Here is an 18,033-nt window from a genome sequence, read left to right as displayed (position 1 = left end):
CCATCTGGTATCCCCTACTCTCTCCTCTTCGTGCGAGCGTGCAAACGCTACGGGGTCTTTAATTCGATCTGCAGCAAACGGATGGAGATGGACCTTCAGAAGACGAAAGAGGCTCGGCGGGATACGCCTGGGCAACAAGAGGAAGGTACAGATTGTCCCCTGGAGACGTACGGGGCAGGTGGTCACTCCAAGGACTCGCCGAAGAACGATTCGCTCGGCCATCGCGATGCCAGCAGCTCCGGCGCATCGGCAAGTGGAAGTCAACGTCGCCGACCAGTCGAACTGTCCTACAACCATGACGCATGCCCGAACGAGTCGGCGCCCCTACCTATGACGGCCAGACTCCCTCTCCCGCCGTCCAGAACCATGATGAAGATCCCCGAAGCTTTGAATGTGGGTGCCAAGGAACAAAGGCTATTGATCTCGGCGAAGAGACACCCTCCCGTCACCAAAGGCACGCTGAGCGAGCTCGACCTACCCTGCATCATGAGCAATATCAACCTTCGCATGGACGCCAACTTCGATCGCGATCTACATTTCAAGCCCGATCTGGATGGGGAAAAGGGAAGACGCAAGCGGAAGGAAGCGATGGACTACTGGGAGGCCATGGCGGTCGAGATTACCATCTACGGATATTACGCCGCTCAAGGCGAGGATAACACGAGTCGAGATGTCCCGGTCGATCGGCGAGGGTCCTTCGAGCCCCGGCTACCTGCCATGTTCGAGACGTTGCAGGAAGTCTTGAAGACTCTCGTTCCGGAGCGCGACCACCCTAGCGTGATGCAAAACCTTGAGGTGGCGCTGCTGATGCAGCAAATACAAAAGGGCGTTCTTGACATGGTCGGAGTGGCCAAATGGCTGGCGGCCCTGCTCAAAACCCATTGCGCCCCCATGCGCGATGAATGGGCCGACACGATGGTTGAGCAGATCAGCTCGGGGTCGCGATCACAGAATTCCACCGAAGTGGTCAGCGGTCTCCAGACGCTGTTTGCCATTCTGGAAGCGATGAAATTGGTAAGGTCGGAGTTGCTTTCTTGACATTATTTCTCGCCAGGAGAGAGAGAGGGAAAGACTAATGAGTTGGGAATCTAGGACGTTGCGAACCATCAAATCCGCGCATTTCGGGTACTTCTCATTGAAGACACGATCCCTTTCCTACAAGATTACTTCCGAGGCAAAATCGAAAGAGACAACTTTCGCGTCGAATCCTCCCGACTCTGGTATCTTAACCTTCGCGACCGAGAGCTGCGGCGCATGGAGAAACCCCAGACCGACGCATTTTTGCCCATCTCGCTATTGTTTCGAGGCGTGGCCGAATCCCTGCTGCAGTTCCATAACCCTGAGGGATTCCCCGAAACCTTCATCTTTGACTCGGACCGCTTGTGGCAGCTGCGCGCATGTCTGCAGAACCTCATCAACCTCGACATTTGTTGGTTCATCTTCCAATCGTACATCTTCATGCAAAAGCGCTACCTCTCCGCACCGGAACAGACCTACGCCACGTTTCGCTCGCGCATCGGGTCGCTGATGGAGGAGAATGAGGACTGCTTCCGAGGGTCACCGCAGTGGACGAAAAATATCCGCTGCATTGCGCTGGAAATCGCGCGATTTGCCTGTGCGGCATGCTCCTCGGACGCCATGGTGTCGGACGAGCTGATCGCCACTATCGAGCGGCCCTTGGTGTGGCACCTGTCAAACGAGCGCGAGGTGTTCCAATTCTTCCAAAATTCACTGCAAGAAAAGCTGCTGGCCGCCACGTTTGCGTCGGCCAAGAAGTACCTGAATATGTCACCGCTGGCGATCTGCGAGTCCCAGCGAAACCATCCCCCGTCGCCCGTATCGCAACAGCACTACTACGACGTGGAGCGCATATCCATGCGCCTAGCACACATGGGCGTTCTTCACTGGAAAGTGTGGGCGCCAATTCTTTACGTGCGCGAGAGCGTGTCCCCGAGTGACGTGGCGACTCGTCCTGTATCGGTGATGATGACTGACGTGGCGCGGTCATCGTCGCGATAATCCGAAAAAATCTCGTATTCTCTTTTCTCATCTTTTTCTTCTCTTAGTTTCCCCTCTATTAACTCCCTCAGATTTGTTTTCTCCCCCTCTACCCTACATTTGGATCATTGAGTGGAGTGGACCGGTGTTAATTATATCTGTCTGCTTTTTTGAGACCATGACTTGCAGTTCAGCGCTTTCTTCTTTCTTCCTGTTTTGCATTAGGTATTGGCGTCCAGCTTTTGGAAGGGTATTCATATCACGGGTTTTTGGGATTCGGGGCATTCCAGTTTTCGAAGCATTGAGTTCCAATAGACTGGGGATGTTTATGTTTAAACATGGGGTCACCCGATGCCAGCGCCGGTGAATAGTTAAGAATGTAGTAGTAATATCATCGTTTGAATTGTTGATGAATGGCATATTGCATCCGGAGGTCATGTAGGTCTAGCTGTGAGCTCACTAGTAACTTAATATTCTGTATAGTCTGCATTCTGATCTATTCCTTTCTCCATACTGTACTATCTATACTTATGGCCCCTAATCCGATAGGCGGTCAATAAAGCAGCAGGCAGAATCCGAGGTTTTGTGTATATAGTTATGTAATTCGAGATACCGCCCATTCACCCCATCGTCAACCTTCTCTCTACATATCATGCGCCTCTCCCGACGTCTACTCGCGGAGTTGCGATCCAACTACGAATACAAACATCCGTGGCTCCAGACCCTAAAACTAACCCGATTGACCGACCTCGCCCAAGCAACCGGCATCCGGTCCGCAGGTCCAAAACCGGCTCTATGTGAGCGACTTGATCGCGAATTCCAGAAATGGGATCAGCAGGGATCGACTAGAGTCGCGGACCAGGGTTGCCTTGAATCTAATGGTAGTAATAATAATAATGCCGATGGTTTGGGGTCTTTGAGTTCTGGTCTCAGGACCCAGTCTACTTTGGATGTAGACTTCCATCGAGGATTGAGTATCCTGAGCATTGATATGGGAATTAAAAATCTGGCTTATGCACATCTTGTCGTGCCGGGGATTAAAATGGATCATGGCCGGCGCAGACATGCTTCGAAGCAGAAGCAGCAGCAGGAGAGGAAAGGCACGGAGGCAGAAGAACACCCGCTTCCTATATTGAATGCATGGCGCCGGATCGACGTGTCGCGGCTTCCGAGTGACTTTGCGGCCTTGTCGGCGACGGCGATTGCGACGACAGAGGTGAAGAAGGAAAAGAAGAAGCATGCCAACAAGTCACTTCCTTGCAGCCCCGAGCACACCTCTTCGACCCTCGTGGATTCCATGGTCAAAGAAGACGAGGAAACCGCCAATGAAAACAGCAGCAATAGTACTCCCACCCCCATCGAAGACGAGGAATTCTATCCCCTCGCCCTCGCCCCCCGCGCATACACCATCGTCACGGAACTCCTGGACGCCTATAAGCCGACGCACGTGCTCATCGAGCGCCAGCGCACCCGCAGCTCAGGTGGCTCGTCAGTTCTCGAGTCGACGCTCCGCGTCGGCGTCTTCGAAGGCATGCTCTATTCGATTTTCTTGACGTTAGCACGGGAACGACCGTGGATGACGGCGCCGGTGGTAGTCCCGGTGGAACCGCAGCGGGTGGCGCGGTTTTTGGCGCAGAAATGTGAGGAGGACGTGCAGGGGTATCGGATTAGGAGTATTGAGACGGAGGGAGAAGAGAGTGTGGATGCTAAAAAAGATGAAAAAGAAGGAACGGGAAGTGCAGACGAGAATAACAATAAGAATGAGAAGCGGAAACGGAAACGGAAGGGGAAAGAGAAAGAGAAGGAGGAGCAGAAGAACTCAGAGACCCTTCTCCTCCCAGAGAAGACAAAGACACCGAAACTAAACAACCGACAAACGAAGATCATGAAGATTGACCTGGCAGGCTTGTGGCTGGCCTCAACACATCAATCCCATCATTCGGGATTCGATGCATCCCCCGTTTCAACCATCGTCGACAACTCCGCCGTCTTCGTCTCCCAATCCAAGTTGGAAATCGCCCCGGACGGCCTCCTGCACCGCTGGGTCGATGCATATCTCAACAAATGGCCCGGACTCGGCAAGGGCTCCTCTCGTCGGCGATCTCCGAAACGCAAGGTCCTGGATAGGAAGACACTACACGAGGATGAGGTCTTGCGCGAGGTTCCGAAACTGGACGATCTGGCGGACTCGCTGGTCCAGGGGGTTACTTGGCTGGATTGGATGCGGATGAGGCAACATGTGGTGCGCGAGGGAGAGAGTATGTTGGTGCTCAATGACGGGAAGCCGAAGAAGAAAGAGTAGTTAGTAAAGTTCGGAGATGGAATCTTGGATGGAGGTACTTCAACTGTTGTGTATATATCTTTGACCAGTCTGTACTATACTGTATAATACCCCCTGGTGCATGTTGTGAGCGGAATTGGTATATAAAAGGCCATTTGTGGTCATTAATTCAATGGATGAATTCAACCTGATGGATGAAGAAGATGGTTGTTGAGGAAGAGGTTCTACAGTAGGTAGCGACGCAGGAATGATGAAACGGACTGACGTGAAGCCATCGCAACATCCCTTCTTCCTCGTTGGTGGCCCGTTGTGTTGTCGGCAGGTGCAAGAGCGTAAGGTTTCCTGGTACCCATAAGTGACTGTCCCTCGCCCGTCTTCCTCTTTTCTCTTTCTTCTTCTTCCTTCTTCCATCCAGCTGCAGTGACCTTGGCCGAGCCATCGCATTGCTCACTTCCTTTCCTTTGCTTTCGTAGTTGTATATTGCTTTCCATAAAGTATACAGGTATATAGTTTTCCTTTGTAGATCGCAGTCGTAGTCGTAGAGAGCAAGCTGTAAGCCGTAGAATGATGCTTCCCGGATACCTCGTAGCGTAGTCGTAGCGTAGGAGTGGTACAGGTGAAATGGCTTGGCATATCGCACCTCATGAAAATCTCTAGGCGTATCGTTGATTATTACTGTTTTTCTCATACGTCCGGAGTACTTACAAGAACTACAATTCTTAGACCTACGATGAGCTATTAAGGGATACTGAAAAGGTATAGAATAAATTCGCTATCATATCATATATGTGATCATCATGATTTTTGCATCGGAAGGACAGACCAGGTCGCACCTCGCTCTCATCCCAAACCCCTAAGACCAGAATATTGGCAAGAAAACACGGAGCACGTCTTGTCGGTCGTTCCTATCGGCCGTCCATCTGATATACCAAGGTTCCAAAGACAAGTCTCTTCTCCGAGGCACGAGCGGATAATGACAGAAGTCAAACAAGGATAAGCAAGCTCAAAGAAGAAAAGAAGCTTCGTTTGCTAAGAAAGAGCAAGGAAGCTCGGATGGCTTGGCTTCCAAGCCGAAGAAGTGAAGAAAAAAGAGCAACCACCGATCCGAAGACCGAAAACGGTTCAGAAGAAGCAGAAGTCTAGAGATTTGGATCGAAAGTGGTTTCTTTCAAGGTGGAAAAAAAAACGAAGTTTGTACCAGAATGTTAAAAAAAAAACTCAGGAATTTATCCCTCTCGTAGATACACTGCCTGCGCGCATATGTTGCCGCGGAGAAGAAACACAAGGAAACTTAATTACAGGCGGCCCCCCCGTCGTGTATTTTGACTGATTTAGAGGTGACGGCGGCGGAAGCCGGTGGGGAAGGCCGCCTTGCTGCTCGTCAGGAAGCCGGAGGGCGAGGGGACGGCGCTGCTGCTGGGAGTAGGGATAGCGCTGCTGCTGGGGGTGTGGATGGGGAAGCTGCCGTTGCCGTAGGGAGGTCCGCTGGGGGCGGGGATGCCAGTGGCAGTAGCCTCATCATCGGCACCGTTGCCAGTGTTCGAGGGCGCAGCGCTGGAAGTGGTGTCCTCATCGATGATGAGGTTCTCACCGGGCTTGTTGGTAGCAGCAGGGGCGGCAGTCTAGTTAAATAAATTAGTATATGGCCAGCGTCAATCCTAGGATTCAACGGTCAAAGTCTTACCACAGTGACGGTGTCGTGGGCAGTAACGGTAACGGTAGCAGGGCCACTGCACTGTCCGTCCGAGCCGCTGCCATTGCCGCTGCCCTTGCCGTTCTTGCCGGTGTCGACGTTGTGCTCTTGGCCGATAGAACCGGTCGAAGAGGGAACGGCAACAACGGTGACAGTCGAAGTAGAGGTGGAGGAGAGAGTGGTGACCTTGTCGGAGCCGCTTCCAGAGCCGTTGCCGGAGTCGGAGCCAGAGCCAGAGCCGGAAGAACCAGCGTTGCTAGCACTCTAAAGATGAGGTTAGTAAGGGTGATCATTTGACTGAAACTTGAAGGCTGGTCAACTTACGGCGTAGACGGTGTTCCAGTTGGTAGCGGTCTTGTGGATGGTGGTGGTGACGATGGACTTGGAGACGCCAGTGCCCAGGGTGTAGGTCAGAGTCACATCCTCGGATCCGGAGAAGATATCGCTGGCGCTGGAGCCGGTGGAACCGGTGCTCAGAGGGACGGGAGCAGCGGTGATGGTGGAAGAGCCCTGGCTATCAGCGCCGGAGGGGACCTTCGAGGACGAAGGGTAGGGCACCACGATGTGGGAGGAGCTGGCGGAGCTCGAGGAAGCGGAAGAGATGACCGCGGTGGAAGTGCCGGGGATGGCAACGGCGGACGAGGTGGGCACCGCGGGGGGGGGAGGGGGGATGGCGGAGGACGAGGTCTCAGCAGCGGCGGCGGACGTCTCACCGGCCACGGAGGTCTCGGCAGCAACGGAAGTCGACTGAGAGACGGCGGTCTCAGCAGCGGAAGGAGTCTCGACCGCGGGGGCGCTGGGAGTCTCAGCCGCGGTGGGCTGCTCCGGGGCAGCGCTGGTCTCGGTGGGAGCAGCAGCCGGGGGAGTCGGGAAGACGGTGACGGCCGAGACGGAGCCGGGCTGGTTCAGGGCACGGTGGTGCAGGTTGCGACGCACATGGCTGTTGGCCTCGGAGCCGGCAGCGAGAGCAGCCAGCAGGGCGACGGAGATCTTGGCGGTGAAGTGCATGATGATGATGTTGATGATCGAAGATGCGACAATCAATGCCTAGAAAGGAAGTATGGACTAGAGAGGAGTCTGCCTGGGGTACTGCAAAGAGTGTGATGCGAAATCAATTCGCACGAAACACAAAAACAAGCTTAAAGAGCGACAGTGAATGAACACCAGAAAGAGCGTGGAGGCAGAACGAACTCTGAAGTCGAGAAGAACGATGGGAGGGAAGAAGAAGAAGAGGAAGAAAAGGAAGGACGAGAACGGGAAGAGGAGGTAGTAAAAGTAGTCCGGATCCACGGGCAGGTAAATTAGACAGGAACCCCGGCAGGAAAGGAGACCGAATCACACGGCCGCGTTTGACGAGGGTTTGATTAGCTTAATTAATTCTACAAAAAAGAAAAGCAAAAAGAAAAACAAAAAGAAAAACACCCCGACTGGGCCTGGACCGTGTGGGAGATTAACCGGTAACCCGCATGGCATCACCGCCATTCAGCAGGTCTTCTTTATTAAGTTCGATGTACAAGATATTCACGAAGTATGTATTCTACGGTCTTCCTTTGGCCATTGGCCTGGAGGTGACTTGAGAAGGCACTCAAAGAATTAAACCAAAAAAAAATAAAAAATAAAAAATAAAATAAAAAAGCAAGTGATTCCTTCCCTCTTCGGCTGCTGGTTCCTTCCTGTACTTCGCAGTTGCATCACAAGTGGGACCAGGCACTGCGCTCTGAGTGGCCACCCAGACACCATCCCGTTTCACCTCCCCGCAGAGCTTGCCATTGATTGGCCCACGCGGGGCCGACTTAATCTCGCCGCGTGCCCGTCCAGACTCCAGACTCTCGTTGTTGCCCGCACGGTTCGGCTGCCTTGCATTTTTGACTTTCTCCTTTGTCTCGCCTTTAATTTCTGTCTCTCGTCCTTGCGATTTGGTTTTGTTGTGTTTTATTTTCGGGTTTGTTGTTGTTTCACTTGTACTCCGTAGTCTCTCTCGATCACTGATGGAAATCTATCCCCCAAACTCCCTTCAATCCTGCATGTTTTGGGGCCGCAAATTCGAGATCCTCCTGGGTGTTGGAACGGCGACTCCGGAATACCGAAGGAAGCACCAATTCCAACGGTGCTGGAGGGGACAAAATGCAAATAAAGTGCTACGATGCGCTAGTGCCAGGGGACGGTGGCATCATAAGTTCAACAAATGGGCAACTTTAATTAATCTATCGCTCCTTGGGAGGACGGTGTAGGACAAAGTACGGTACATCCAAGATCCTTGGAATTCACCGCGTTAATTTGCATTATTGATTCATTGTCCGACGCTATCGATTTTCCTTGTGCCACGGCGGAAATGACAGCCTGGGATGTTGGGATGGTAGGCCGAGTGGATCCGGTATCCTGGACATCACTCTCAATGATATATTAATTTTCAGGAGGACGGCAGAGCTCGAAGGAGTAGTACCTTGGGTGATTGCGACCGAGAGAACAAGACTCGCCCTACGGTGTACACCTACGGAGTAGTGGGAGTGACTCCATCCCGGAGGAATCATGCACTGACAGACAGGCAGACACTTTCGCCTCGCTGGCGCTATCCATTGCCACTCGACCCGAACCCATTTCGGCCTGAAGCGATGGAGGTCAAACTTTTCCTTAGTCTCGAGTCATACCTTAAGCGAGAAACACATCCTCTTAGTCTTGGGCGTCCTGGGCACCTTGACAACGCAGAGGCGAAAAATCGAGAAGTGAAGAAAGGAAAAGAAGAAAAAAGCAAAAAAGGCCTTACGGTGTGAATTGCCATTCCTTTCTTTCCTTCCGATGGAATGCTACCGAACGCATTGACAGATGCCGATCCATCGTGGAAATCCTAACGGGTCACGATGATCTCGACTGGAAGAAGTGGGGCCTCGGTCCTGCAGTCTAGACAACTCGGCCGCTGCCCTCGAGCTCATTCTCATCTCGTCTTCTTGGATAGGGGGGCCTGATTGATGTCAGACTCAGATATATCATCTCATATCTGATGCGCATCTCACCCCGTAACTAGCTCCTGCATTTCTGGAAGACCCTAGACCCCGGGGGGACCCTCGCTACCATCGCGACATTCCTGAATATCGGAAAAAAAATCTCTCAAAAGCGGCAGCCAGCGTTTCAGGCAGATGAAGGTTCGGTGGTTCTCTAGATTGTACAGCCCCCGTCTTCGCAAGCCGCTTCCACTCCCCTTCAAGAGCCGAAATTACCACCCTCTGCTATCGGTGCTTGTTAGTCAACAATCAATATCCACAATATTACGGAGCATTGGGGGGAGACTAGCGAGATAAACACTGTAACCGAGTTGATGAGATCGGGAGAGTCCAGAGTCAAGACCTGAGAGGGAGAAGTGGTCTGCGGTAACGCGGCACTCGAGTGGATCGCTTGCCGTATATCGGTTTCAGGTGGCCATGAATGATGAATGGCGATTATAATATCATTGCCCTTCCTTGAGTGCCTTCACAGTCATCCAGACGGTCCAGCCAAAGTTGATCTTGATCTCGGTATTTTAATTCAATCAAATACGGCTGCCTTGGTGACTCACTGATCACCGTCTAAAATTCTAGATTGATCTGGTCCTTTTCGCAAAACTTCCTACGTATCCACGGCAGTATTTGACCTGTAGAACACTGATAAGTGACGAGAGGTGCAGATATCGTGATGACCGATGATCTCTCGTATTGACCCTGCAGCCTGCTGCCGATATTTCATCCTTGGTGCCCTTTGGCGCTCCACCTGTGCTGACCACGGTTTTCCCTCGGAGAATGACCTCATCCAGACAACCTAAATCTTACGGCATGAGGGGTGAAGCTGATGCTAGAGCTAGGGACGAGGTTCCTGAGAATCCGAAGTCTACACTGTGTACGTCGTGATCGAGGGGGGAATTGGGGCAAGCCCGAGTCACATGAGAACGACACCGTCAAACCCACCGAAGAGTTGAAGACATCGCATCGCATCGCATCGCATCTTCTCGCTTCGTCCCTGAAACTCTCCCCCTTTCATCATGTCTACCGCCTCGTTCCAGAGCCTCCGGGCTAAATACGGGACTGCGTTGAAACAATTCATTCAATCGACCCGCAACTTCGAGGTTCTGGGCTCTGTCTCACTCTCCCCCGAGCGATCCCACTCTTCTCCCCCGCAGGTGCTGTACGTGCTAGATTCATCTTTTAACCCCCCGACCCTGGCCCATCGCCGCATCGCCAGCTCCGCTCTTTTAGAGAATCCCGACCGCCCGTCTCGGCTCTTACTGCTGCTGGCAACGCAGAATGCCGACAAGCCGTCGAAACCGGCCAGGTTCGAGGATCGTCTGGCGATGATGGAGCTGTTTGCTCGGTACCTGATCTTATACACGAAGAGCCTTCTACCGGCACCAGACCGGCAGTCCCTTCCCGACGTCGACATCGGGGTCACCAAGAAGCCGTACTTCGTCGACAAGGCGGCCGACATCGACGCTGCCAGCGTCTACCCCGCGTCGCTCGAGCAGGTCCACCTGACGGGCTTCGACACGCTGATCCGCATCTTCAACCCCAAATACTACCCACCCACGCATACGCTGCAGCCCCTGGAACCGTTTCTCTCGCAGCACCGCCTGCGCGTGACCATGCGTCCGGATAGCGACTGGGGGAGTCGCGAGGAGCAGGAGGCCTACCTTCGTACGCTGGCTCAGGGCGGTCGCGAGCAGGAGGGCGGGAAGCGTGAATGGGCCGAGCGCATCCACCTGGTAGAAGGCAAGAAACCGGAGGAGCGATCGGTGAGTTCGACGAAGGCTCGCGAGGCCGTGGAATCCAACAATCCGCAGGATCTTGACTGGCTGGTTCCGCCCGAGGTTCGCGACTTTATTCTTGCTACGGAGCCATATAAAGAGTAATGATGTTGCTGCCAACGATGCCTACGAATTGCATACGCCCTCGACGTCATTGGCAAAGTAGAGAACTTTTGCCGCGCGCTGCGCAACATCCTACTGCATTAGACGCTTGTGTTTGTTTCCCTTTCGTTTCTGAACCTGTAATGTACATATGAACCCTCTGCTTGGATCACGAAACAATTCGACGGAATCTGGGCCCCGTATATATTATGATACAACCGAAACACCATGCCCGCGACGACGCCGACTCCACGTTCGAAAATTAAGAAAGTCGTAGTAGTATGACCACATCCCGCAATATCGTTACATTCTCCACATGAAAGCGATTTTATCAAGTTTCTTCTTTCCTATTCCTCCTCATCCTCCCTCTTGCCGAGCGCATAGGCAATTCCGCCACCGACAAGATTGAGGAAACACAGACCCATCGTCGTGCCGCGAACGATTCCGCGAGCGCCCCATTTCTTCATGAACGGCTGTTGTCGCCGACCGGCGAGAAGGAGGTAAACTCCCGACCAGGCGGCGCTGATTCCGGCGGTGTCGGTCTTGTAACCCAGGATGTTCGCATAGCTCGTGGTCAGCAGGACTGGAGCGAACATTAGAGGGAACAGCTGCAGCGGACGGGCATGCTGGGCGGTGATGAGCGACGCCACCAGGGTCGGAGGGAACGGGTTTTCTGCGAGAAAAGCGAGTCAAAAGAGATCAGCTATGCTAGCTAAATAAATGCCTCGGATTGTGAGTTGTAGATGAAGCTCAACAGAGCTGCGCAAGACGAGCTACTAGGGACTCACCTCCCCACGCTCTGGCCTTCTCCAAGAGAGTAGTCTTTGTCTCTTCCACGGTAGACTCTGAGCCGGCCATGATCGCTGGTGCAATTGTGTTTGTGTAATAATAGCAATAAAAAAAGAATTGCGATTAGGAAGATTCCGTAGCAAGCGACCGCATACTCCGCCGTAGTTGCAGGCGGAGGATTGGCAGGCGGGCGTTTTTCCTGACTAACGCCAACTCTCCGCTTAGCGTCAACATCTTAACTTCCGAAAGACACCACGTTGATCTCGATAGGTGTAAACCACCGTCCCTGCCCCGGTCCTAGACCCAACCAACGTCCTCGAATCCGGCAGCCCTACTCGCCGATCGCCGCACCTGTGCGTCGTTTTCTCTACCTGGCTAATATTCCTGTCGGCGTCGGACTGCGGCAAACCGCCATCGACTTCTCTACGGTACCTCTTCTCTTACTCGTCCGCTTTTTCCCAGCGACCGCCTTCCTATCTTTCGTTCGGCGGCCCTGAAAACGACGAACCCCCCACACGTTAGGAGGGTAAACAAAGCCGGAGTCATACGGAGACGAAGAAACACACACATCGTCGAGGTCTATTCGCCATGCCGTCCGCCACTGCATCTGGAGCCGACACTGGGGGCTCTGCGAAATCTCGCGAGCATAACCAAGGGAACCAGGACCGCAAATACACCCCGGACCAGAAGGCCGCCGTGCTCAGAATCCGCAAATGCTCGACGACGGCGTTCTACGAAATCTTGTCGTTGGAGAAGACCGCCTCGGATGGCGAGATTAAGAAGGCGTATCGGAAACTCAGTCTGTTGACACATCCGGACAAAAATGGTTATGATGGGGCAGATGAGGCATTCAAGTGTGAGTCTATGGTTGATGGAGCGACTGAGGATGAGAGATGGGGAGAATTAGAAAGGAAAATGAACCATGTTACTGATTCCGATGGATGATAGTGGTATCGCGGGCTTTCCAGGTTCTTTCGGACCCCGATAAAAAGTCGAAATACGATAAGTTCGGAGGAGACCCCGATAGCAGATTCACGCCCAGCGCGGGTCCCTCGGGAGGCTCGCCTTTCGGTGGCTTCGGCGGCGGCGGCTTCCCGCGGTCTGGAGGTGGCCCTGGCTTCGAGGAGGAAATATCGCCGGAGGAGCTGTTCAATCGGTTCTTCAACGGGGGTTTTGGGGGTGGGTTCAGTCCGTTCGGTATGTCTTTTCCCTGTCGAATCGAGAGATGCGCGACGACGTGCGTTCCGCGGAGTATTTGCTGACCGTGTCTTGCAACAACAATACTACAGGGGGCCCGCAGTTTGTCTTCAACATGGGAGGAGGCCCTGGTTTCCGAGTTCATCAGTTTGGAGGCGCCCGGCCGCGGAGACGACCTCGTGAAGCCAATGCGCAGTCTGAACCAGCTCCGTCGGGCTGGGCGGCGTTCCAGCAACTCTTGCCTCTCATCCTTCTCTTCGTCCTTCCTCTGCTTTCCTCGCTTTTCTCTGGCTCCTCTTCTCCCTCCGGCCCTACGTATAGATTCGATACTGCGGTGCCTCCGCATACGATGCAACGAACTACACCCAAACTGAACCTCAACTACTTTGTCAACCCTGGCGATGTGGAAGACTACAGCGCCCGGAAATTCCGCCAGTTAGACCAACGAGTGGAGGTGGACTACGTCTCCAAGCTTCGATACGAATGCGAGAGCGAAGTACACGCCCGGGAACGAATGATCCAGGAAGCGCAGGGCTGGTTCTTCCCCGACGTAGAAAAGATGAAGGAGGCGAGAGCCATGGAGCTGAAGAGTTGTCGGCGGTTAGACAACCTGAAAGGAAGGTATTAAAGCGGCCTTCCGAATATGACCTGCGCATTCTTATCTAGCCATGTCCTCTTTTTTTCTTTTCTCTTTCATACCTAATTGTGTTTCCCCTATCATTTCGTTTTATTGCATTGTTTTATCCTTTTTTTTTATCTCCTTGGGTCTGGCATCTCCTAGATGATCAAGTGATGCTAGGGGAGTCTCCTTTGTTTTACTTTTTTTTGACGGCGTTTTCTGGGCTGAGATGAAGCTTGCCAGTCGAGAACGAACATTGTGTGGGATATGACATGAGTAAACTGCCTTGTATATGAGAAAGAATCCATCCATCCACTCTATAGAATTAATCTGGTGCATCAATACCTAGTTATTCAATAAAGAAGGGTGAGATAAGCAAAGGCGGTCAACGAGGGCAGCTTAGTTAATGCCGGCGAAACCTAGCGACCAGTACAGAATCTCCGGCGAGTTTAACTAACGATCGTCGACTTGAGCCATTCCTTCTCGCGCTCCTCTCCTCTCCTCTCCTCGCTGGCTGCGGTGATAAATAGGCATCGCTGCTTTCCCATAGCCCCATCACACCGGCCCATGTCTTTCATTTCACCCAGAATTTAAAAACCTACGTTGTTGAGACTCCGCATTCTAGCCAGCCCCGCTAAAGTGCAAGTGCCATCACAATCCTCGTCGGAGATGTCTGACGGTCTCTCTGAGGCGGACAAGGTTCGATCACCCCCATTTTCTTCCCTTATAAGACGTATACTTTATTTCATCATTAGAGGTCCCTGTCTAAAATGCTCTGGTCATACTAGATCCGTAACAAGCGTCTCGCAAAGTTGGGGAACCCGTCTCCACCATCACCAGTCGAAGGCGCTGCAGACTCGGCATCCAGCCAACCACCCACGCCTTCACAGACTGTTCCATCTCGGGAAGCTTCAAGAACGCGGTCCAATGTCGGAAGTGCCGCCAGTTCCCCGGCGCCATCGCCTCGCCCGGATTCACAACAGTCAGAAGGGAAACGGATAAAAATCACACCGGCCTCCACAACTGCCGCCGCCGAACGATCACGACCTGCCACGCCAGTGGCTCCCAAGGCGGAAGAGACCATCGAGACCTTCGAGGACCGTACCCTAAGTGCGATCTTCAAGTTGACTCTGAACGAGGATCGACAGCGGGATATCCATGGACAGAGGCTGAACTTTTTGCCGGGACTGCGGAGCGAGCTGCAGGATGAAGGTCGGGAGCTTCGCATCGACACATCGGTTCTGGACCAAGCTCTTCTAGAGGCTGCGTCAAACTCTCAGCAGAAACCGTTGAACTATCTGCTTCCGTGCTGGAAGAGGATATCCAAGCTTCACAAAGGGTTCCGCCGCGCTCGGGATGACGACCCGAAGTTCTTGGTGCTTTGCGAGGCTCGCCGGCTCTGTTTGAGCTACTGCATGTTTGCGATCACGATGCCGGAAATGTTTGGGTGCGTCATTGCTGTTCTTTCATGTCCTCATCACTCAAGACATAGTCCCAACTAATAAGCGTTGCTTCTTTTTAGGATCGACCCGTCGGGACGGTCGACGTTAAAACCTTATCTACTCTTGGATCCCGAGGATGAGAAGGGCGTGGACTTCGAGTTCATCAGCGAGGCTGTGAAGAGATTTGATGAGGACGAAAATATCAAGCCGGCGTTTATAGCCGCTGTCGAGGAAATGAGCCGAGAGCTGTCCGCCCTGAACATCAATGATGACTATAAGCCCTACGTGACAGTACGTTTGAAAAACCTTTCGGCTGTCCCTGGATTACTCACCAATCTCTTTCACAGGCTCTGCGCAACCTGGTGCGTCACGCCGTCATTGGAGCTGCCATCACGGAATCCTCTATCTTCAACGCGTCTCGCGATCCTGCCCTGTTTGAGAAGGAAACATTGATCGGGCCATGGTTCCGCCTATCGCCTCTGCAGGGCGATGTGACTATGCAGTATTTCTCAAGCCCCAAGACGAGAGACCAGGCCTATATTCTCAATGCGCAACGGTCTCTCCGGATGATGCAGCAGATCCTTAGCTCAGATCTTCTAGACATTATCAACCACATGATCCGGGCGTCGAAGGATGCCAGAGATAGAATTTTGGACTGGTTCGCTGCGGCGTTGAACATCAACCACAAGCGACGGGCTATGCAGGTAGACCCTAATTCAGTGTCGTCAGATGGATTCATGTTCAACCTGACGACGTGCTTGGATCAGCTATGTGAGCCTTTCATGGACGCGAGCTTCACCAAGGTTGGTGCATTGAAGCCCTTGATGGAGCCCGAAAAGACCGCCAACTGATTCATTTCTACAGATTGACCGCATTGATGCAAACTACTTGCACCGAAACCCTCGGGTTGACTTGAGGGACGAAACCAAGATCAATGCCGACCAGCACGCTTCGGATGCGTTCTATTCCAAACCGGCCGAGGGCACCTCAAACTTTATCACCGAGATCTTCTTCTTGACCGTTGCCGCTCATCACTATGGCAGTGAATCTTTGACATCGAAATTGGATCAATTGGAGAAAGACCTTCGCCACATGGAATCTACTATCACTAAGTTTGAGGCAGAACGGCACAAATGGATCAACAACCCGATGCAGCTCCGGGTATTCGAAAATGCTTTGAAGAAATACAAGGACAAGTTGGACCTCGGCCTTGCCTTGAAGTACAGTCTCCAGGGTGTCTTGTTCGACGACCAGTGGCAGGCCCGCTCTATGTTGTTCATGCGCTACGTGATTGTTTGGCTGCTCCGTCTTGTCTCAGGCAGGAACTTTCCCAAGGAAGAGATCAAACTGCCTCTCCCCGAGCAGCAACCAGAAGTCTTCAAGTGTTTGCCGGAGTACTTTGTCGAGGACGTTGTCAGCAACTTCAAGTTTATCATGTGGTGCATGCCTCAGATCATCACCGCTACCCAGGGAGATGAGCTTGTTATGCTTTGCATTACCTTCTTGGAAAGTTCTGGTTACATTAAAAACCCCTACCTCAAAGCAGGCCTCGTTTCGATTCTTTTCCGAGGCACGTGGCCGCGCCCTGGTGGCGCCCGTGGTGTCTTGGTGGACCTCCTTAACTCCATGCCGTTTGCCAATGATCATCTGCTTCACTGTCTGATGAAGTTCTACATCGAGGCCGAGCACACCGGCACTCACACGCAGTTTTTCGACAAGTTCAACATCCGATATGAGATCTTCCAGATCATCAAATGCATCTGGCCAAACACCTTGTACCGGAACAAGCTGTACAACCAGTCCAAGAAGAACCTCGACTTCTTCGTTCGCTTTGTGAATTTGCTCTTGAACGACGTGACCTTCGTGCTCGACGAGTCGTTCGGTGCGTTCATTACCATCCACAAAACCCAGACGGAGCTGCGCCTTGAAGGAGCGACCATGGATCCTACCACGCGTCAGCAAAAGGAGGAAAATCTGGCCTCTGCCCAGCGGAATGCGAAGTCCTACATGCAATTAACCAACGAGACGGTTTCTATGCTGAAGCTCTTCACCGACGCCTTGGCGGAGTCGTTCACGATGCCTGAAATCGTCCAGCGATTGGCAGACATGCTGGACTATAACCTGGATGCCATGGTGGGTCCCAAGAGTTCCAGTTTGCGTGTGGAAAATCTCCAGGATTATGGATTCAACCCGCGAGCATTGTTGAGCGAGATCGTCGATGTGTACCTGAACCTAATGAGCAAGGAGAGTTTCATCGTTGCCGTGGCTCGAGATGGACGGTCTTACAAGCCGGCGAACTTCGAAAAGGCCGTGGAGATCTTGCGCAAATGGTCTCTCAAATCTCCTGAAGAACTCAAACGGTGGGACAAACTGCTGTTTATGGTCAAAGAGGCCAAGGCGGTCGACGACCAAGCGGAAGAGGATCTTGGAGAAGTTCCTGATGAATTTTTGGGTATGACCTTCCTCACCCAGGGTCTATCGATCAATCAACTGACTTTTCCCGCCAGATCCTCTCATGTATACCCTTATGGAAGACCCGGTCATCCTGCCTGGATCGCGAGTATCCATTGATCGCTCGACCATCCGGTCTCACTTATTGAGTGATCCCCATGACCCGTTCAACCGAGTTCCGCTCAAGATGGAGGATGTCACGCCAGGTGAGTCATTGTCCCGCGTATATGTATGAAATGAACCGGCAGCAGCTAATCTCGAATCATCTGTAGATACGGAACTTAAGGCTAAAATCGAGGCATTCAAGGCGGAGAAGCTGGCCGAGCGGAGAACGGCAAGGGCACAGGGCGCACCCGAGTCAATGGACACATCTACAGGCTAATTCAACCTGTGCTTTGTTTTCCTCTTCAGGCGTATCGCGGTATAAACTTTCTATCAGGCAAGTTTGCTGCGTACTTGGCCTCGGTATGATTTAGAATATGACCTATTTTCTTCTATGTTCATTTTCTCATGGGATCGGATTGGAGAAGGCGTTGATTTGAATTCTTGTTTCTTGTGTTCTTTTGCTGTCTTATCTTTGCTCGTTGGATCTGTTGGAATCTGCTATTTTCCTTGATCCTCAGTGACCTTTTTACACAGACCAGAAAGACCCCAACAATGCAATGACTGAATGACCTCATCTGCGAGTGAATA

General features: G+C 52.5%; 6 protein-coding genes across 6 annotated transcripts; 4 read left to right on the top strand and 2 right to left on the bottom strand.

Annotated features, from left to right (window-relative positions):
* Positions 1 to 81: 81 nt before the first annotated feature.
* KD926_005376 (TCP11 family protein) lies at positions 82 to 2,019 on the top strand (the record flags this gene model as incomplete). Its single annotated transcript, XM_053098596.1, has 2 exons — positions 82 to 1,014; positions 1,093 to 2,019. The coding sequence occupies 2 exons, from the start codon at positions 82 to 84 to the stop codon at positions 2,017 to 2,019; spliced, it is 1,860 nt and encodes a 619-aa protein (XP_052957503.1).
* A 631-nt stretch (positions 2,020 to 2,650) lies between these two features.
* KD926_005375 (uncharacterized protein) lies at positions 2,651 to 4,300 on the top strand (the record flags this gene model as incomplete). The annotated part of the gene is made up of 1 exon (XM_053098595.1): positions 2,651 to 4,300. One exon carries the CDS (start codon positions 2,651 to 2,653, stop codon positions 4,298 to 4,300), a length of 1,650 nt encoding a protein of 549 aa, XP_052957502.1.
* A 1,310-nt stretch (positions 4,301 to 5,610) lies between these two features.
* Positions 5,611 to 6,980, bottom strand: KD926_005374 (uncharacterized protein; the record flags this gene model as incomplete). Its single annotated transcript, XM_053098594.1, has 3 exons — positions 5,611 to 5,901; positions 5,964 to 6,236; positions 6,297 to 6,980. 3 exons carry the CDS (start codon positions 6,978 to 6,980, stop codon positions 5,611 to 5,613), a joined length of 1,248 nt encoding a protein of 415 aa, XP_052957501.1.
* A 3,001-nt stretch (positions 6,981 to 9,981) lies between these two features.
* On the top strand, positions 9,982 to 10,845 carry KD926_005373 (nicotinate-nicotinamide nucleotide adenylyltransferase; the record flags this gene model as incomplete). Its single annotated transcript, XM_053098593.1, has 1 exon — positions 9,982 to 10,845. The coding sequence occupies one exon, from the start codon at positions 9,982 to 9,984 to the stop codon at positions 10,843 to 10,845; it is 864 nt and encodes a 287-aa protein (XP_052957500.1).
* A 344-nt stretch (positions 10,846 to 11,189) lies between these two features.
* KD926_005372 (uncharacterized protein) lies at positions 11,190 to 11,700 on the bottom strand (the record flags this gene model as incomplete). Its single annotated transcript, XM_053098592.1, has 2 exons — positions 11,190 to 11,515; positions 11,631 to 11,700. 2 exons carry the CDS (start codon positions 11,698 to 11,700, stop codon positions 11,190 to 11,192), a joined length of 396 nt encoding a protein of 131 aa, XP_052957499.1.
* Positions 11,701 to 12,219: 519 nt separating this feature from the next.
* On the top strand, positions 12,220 to 17,722 carry KD926_005371 (ubiquitin-ubiquitin ligase UFD2; the record flags this gene model as incomplete). The annotated part of the gene is made up of 10 exons (XM_053098591.1): positions 12,220 to 12,487; positions 12,580 to 12,828; positions 12,921 to 13,449; positions 14,077 to 14,146; positions 14,236 to 14,894; positions 14,970 to 15,180; positions 15,237 to 15,692; positions 15,754 to 17,341; positions 17,397 to 17,546; positions 17,613 to 17,722. The coding sequence occupies 10 exons, from the start codon at positions 12,220 to 12,222 to the stop codon at positions 17,720 to 17,722; spliced, it is 4,290 nt and encodes a 1,429-aa protein (XP_052957498.1).
* Between the last annotated feature and the right edge of the window lie 311 nt (positions 17,723 to 18,033).

The sequence above is a fragment of the Aspergillus affinis genome (assembly GCF_023601865.1).
Source record: "Aspergillus affinis strain CMG 70 chromosome Unknown NODE_26_length_314309_cov_85_634089, whole genome shotgun sequence".
Taxonomy (NCBI): domain Eukaryota; kingdom Fungi; phylum Ascomycota; class Eurotiomycetes; order Eurotiales; family Aspergillaceae; genus Aspergillus; species Aspergillus affinis.
This window is presented reverse-complemented; position numbering and strand designations above follow the sequence as displayed.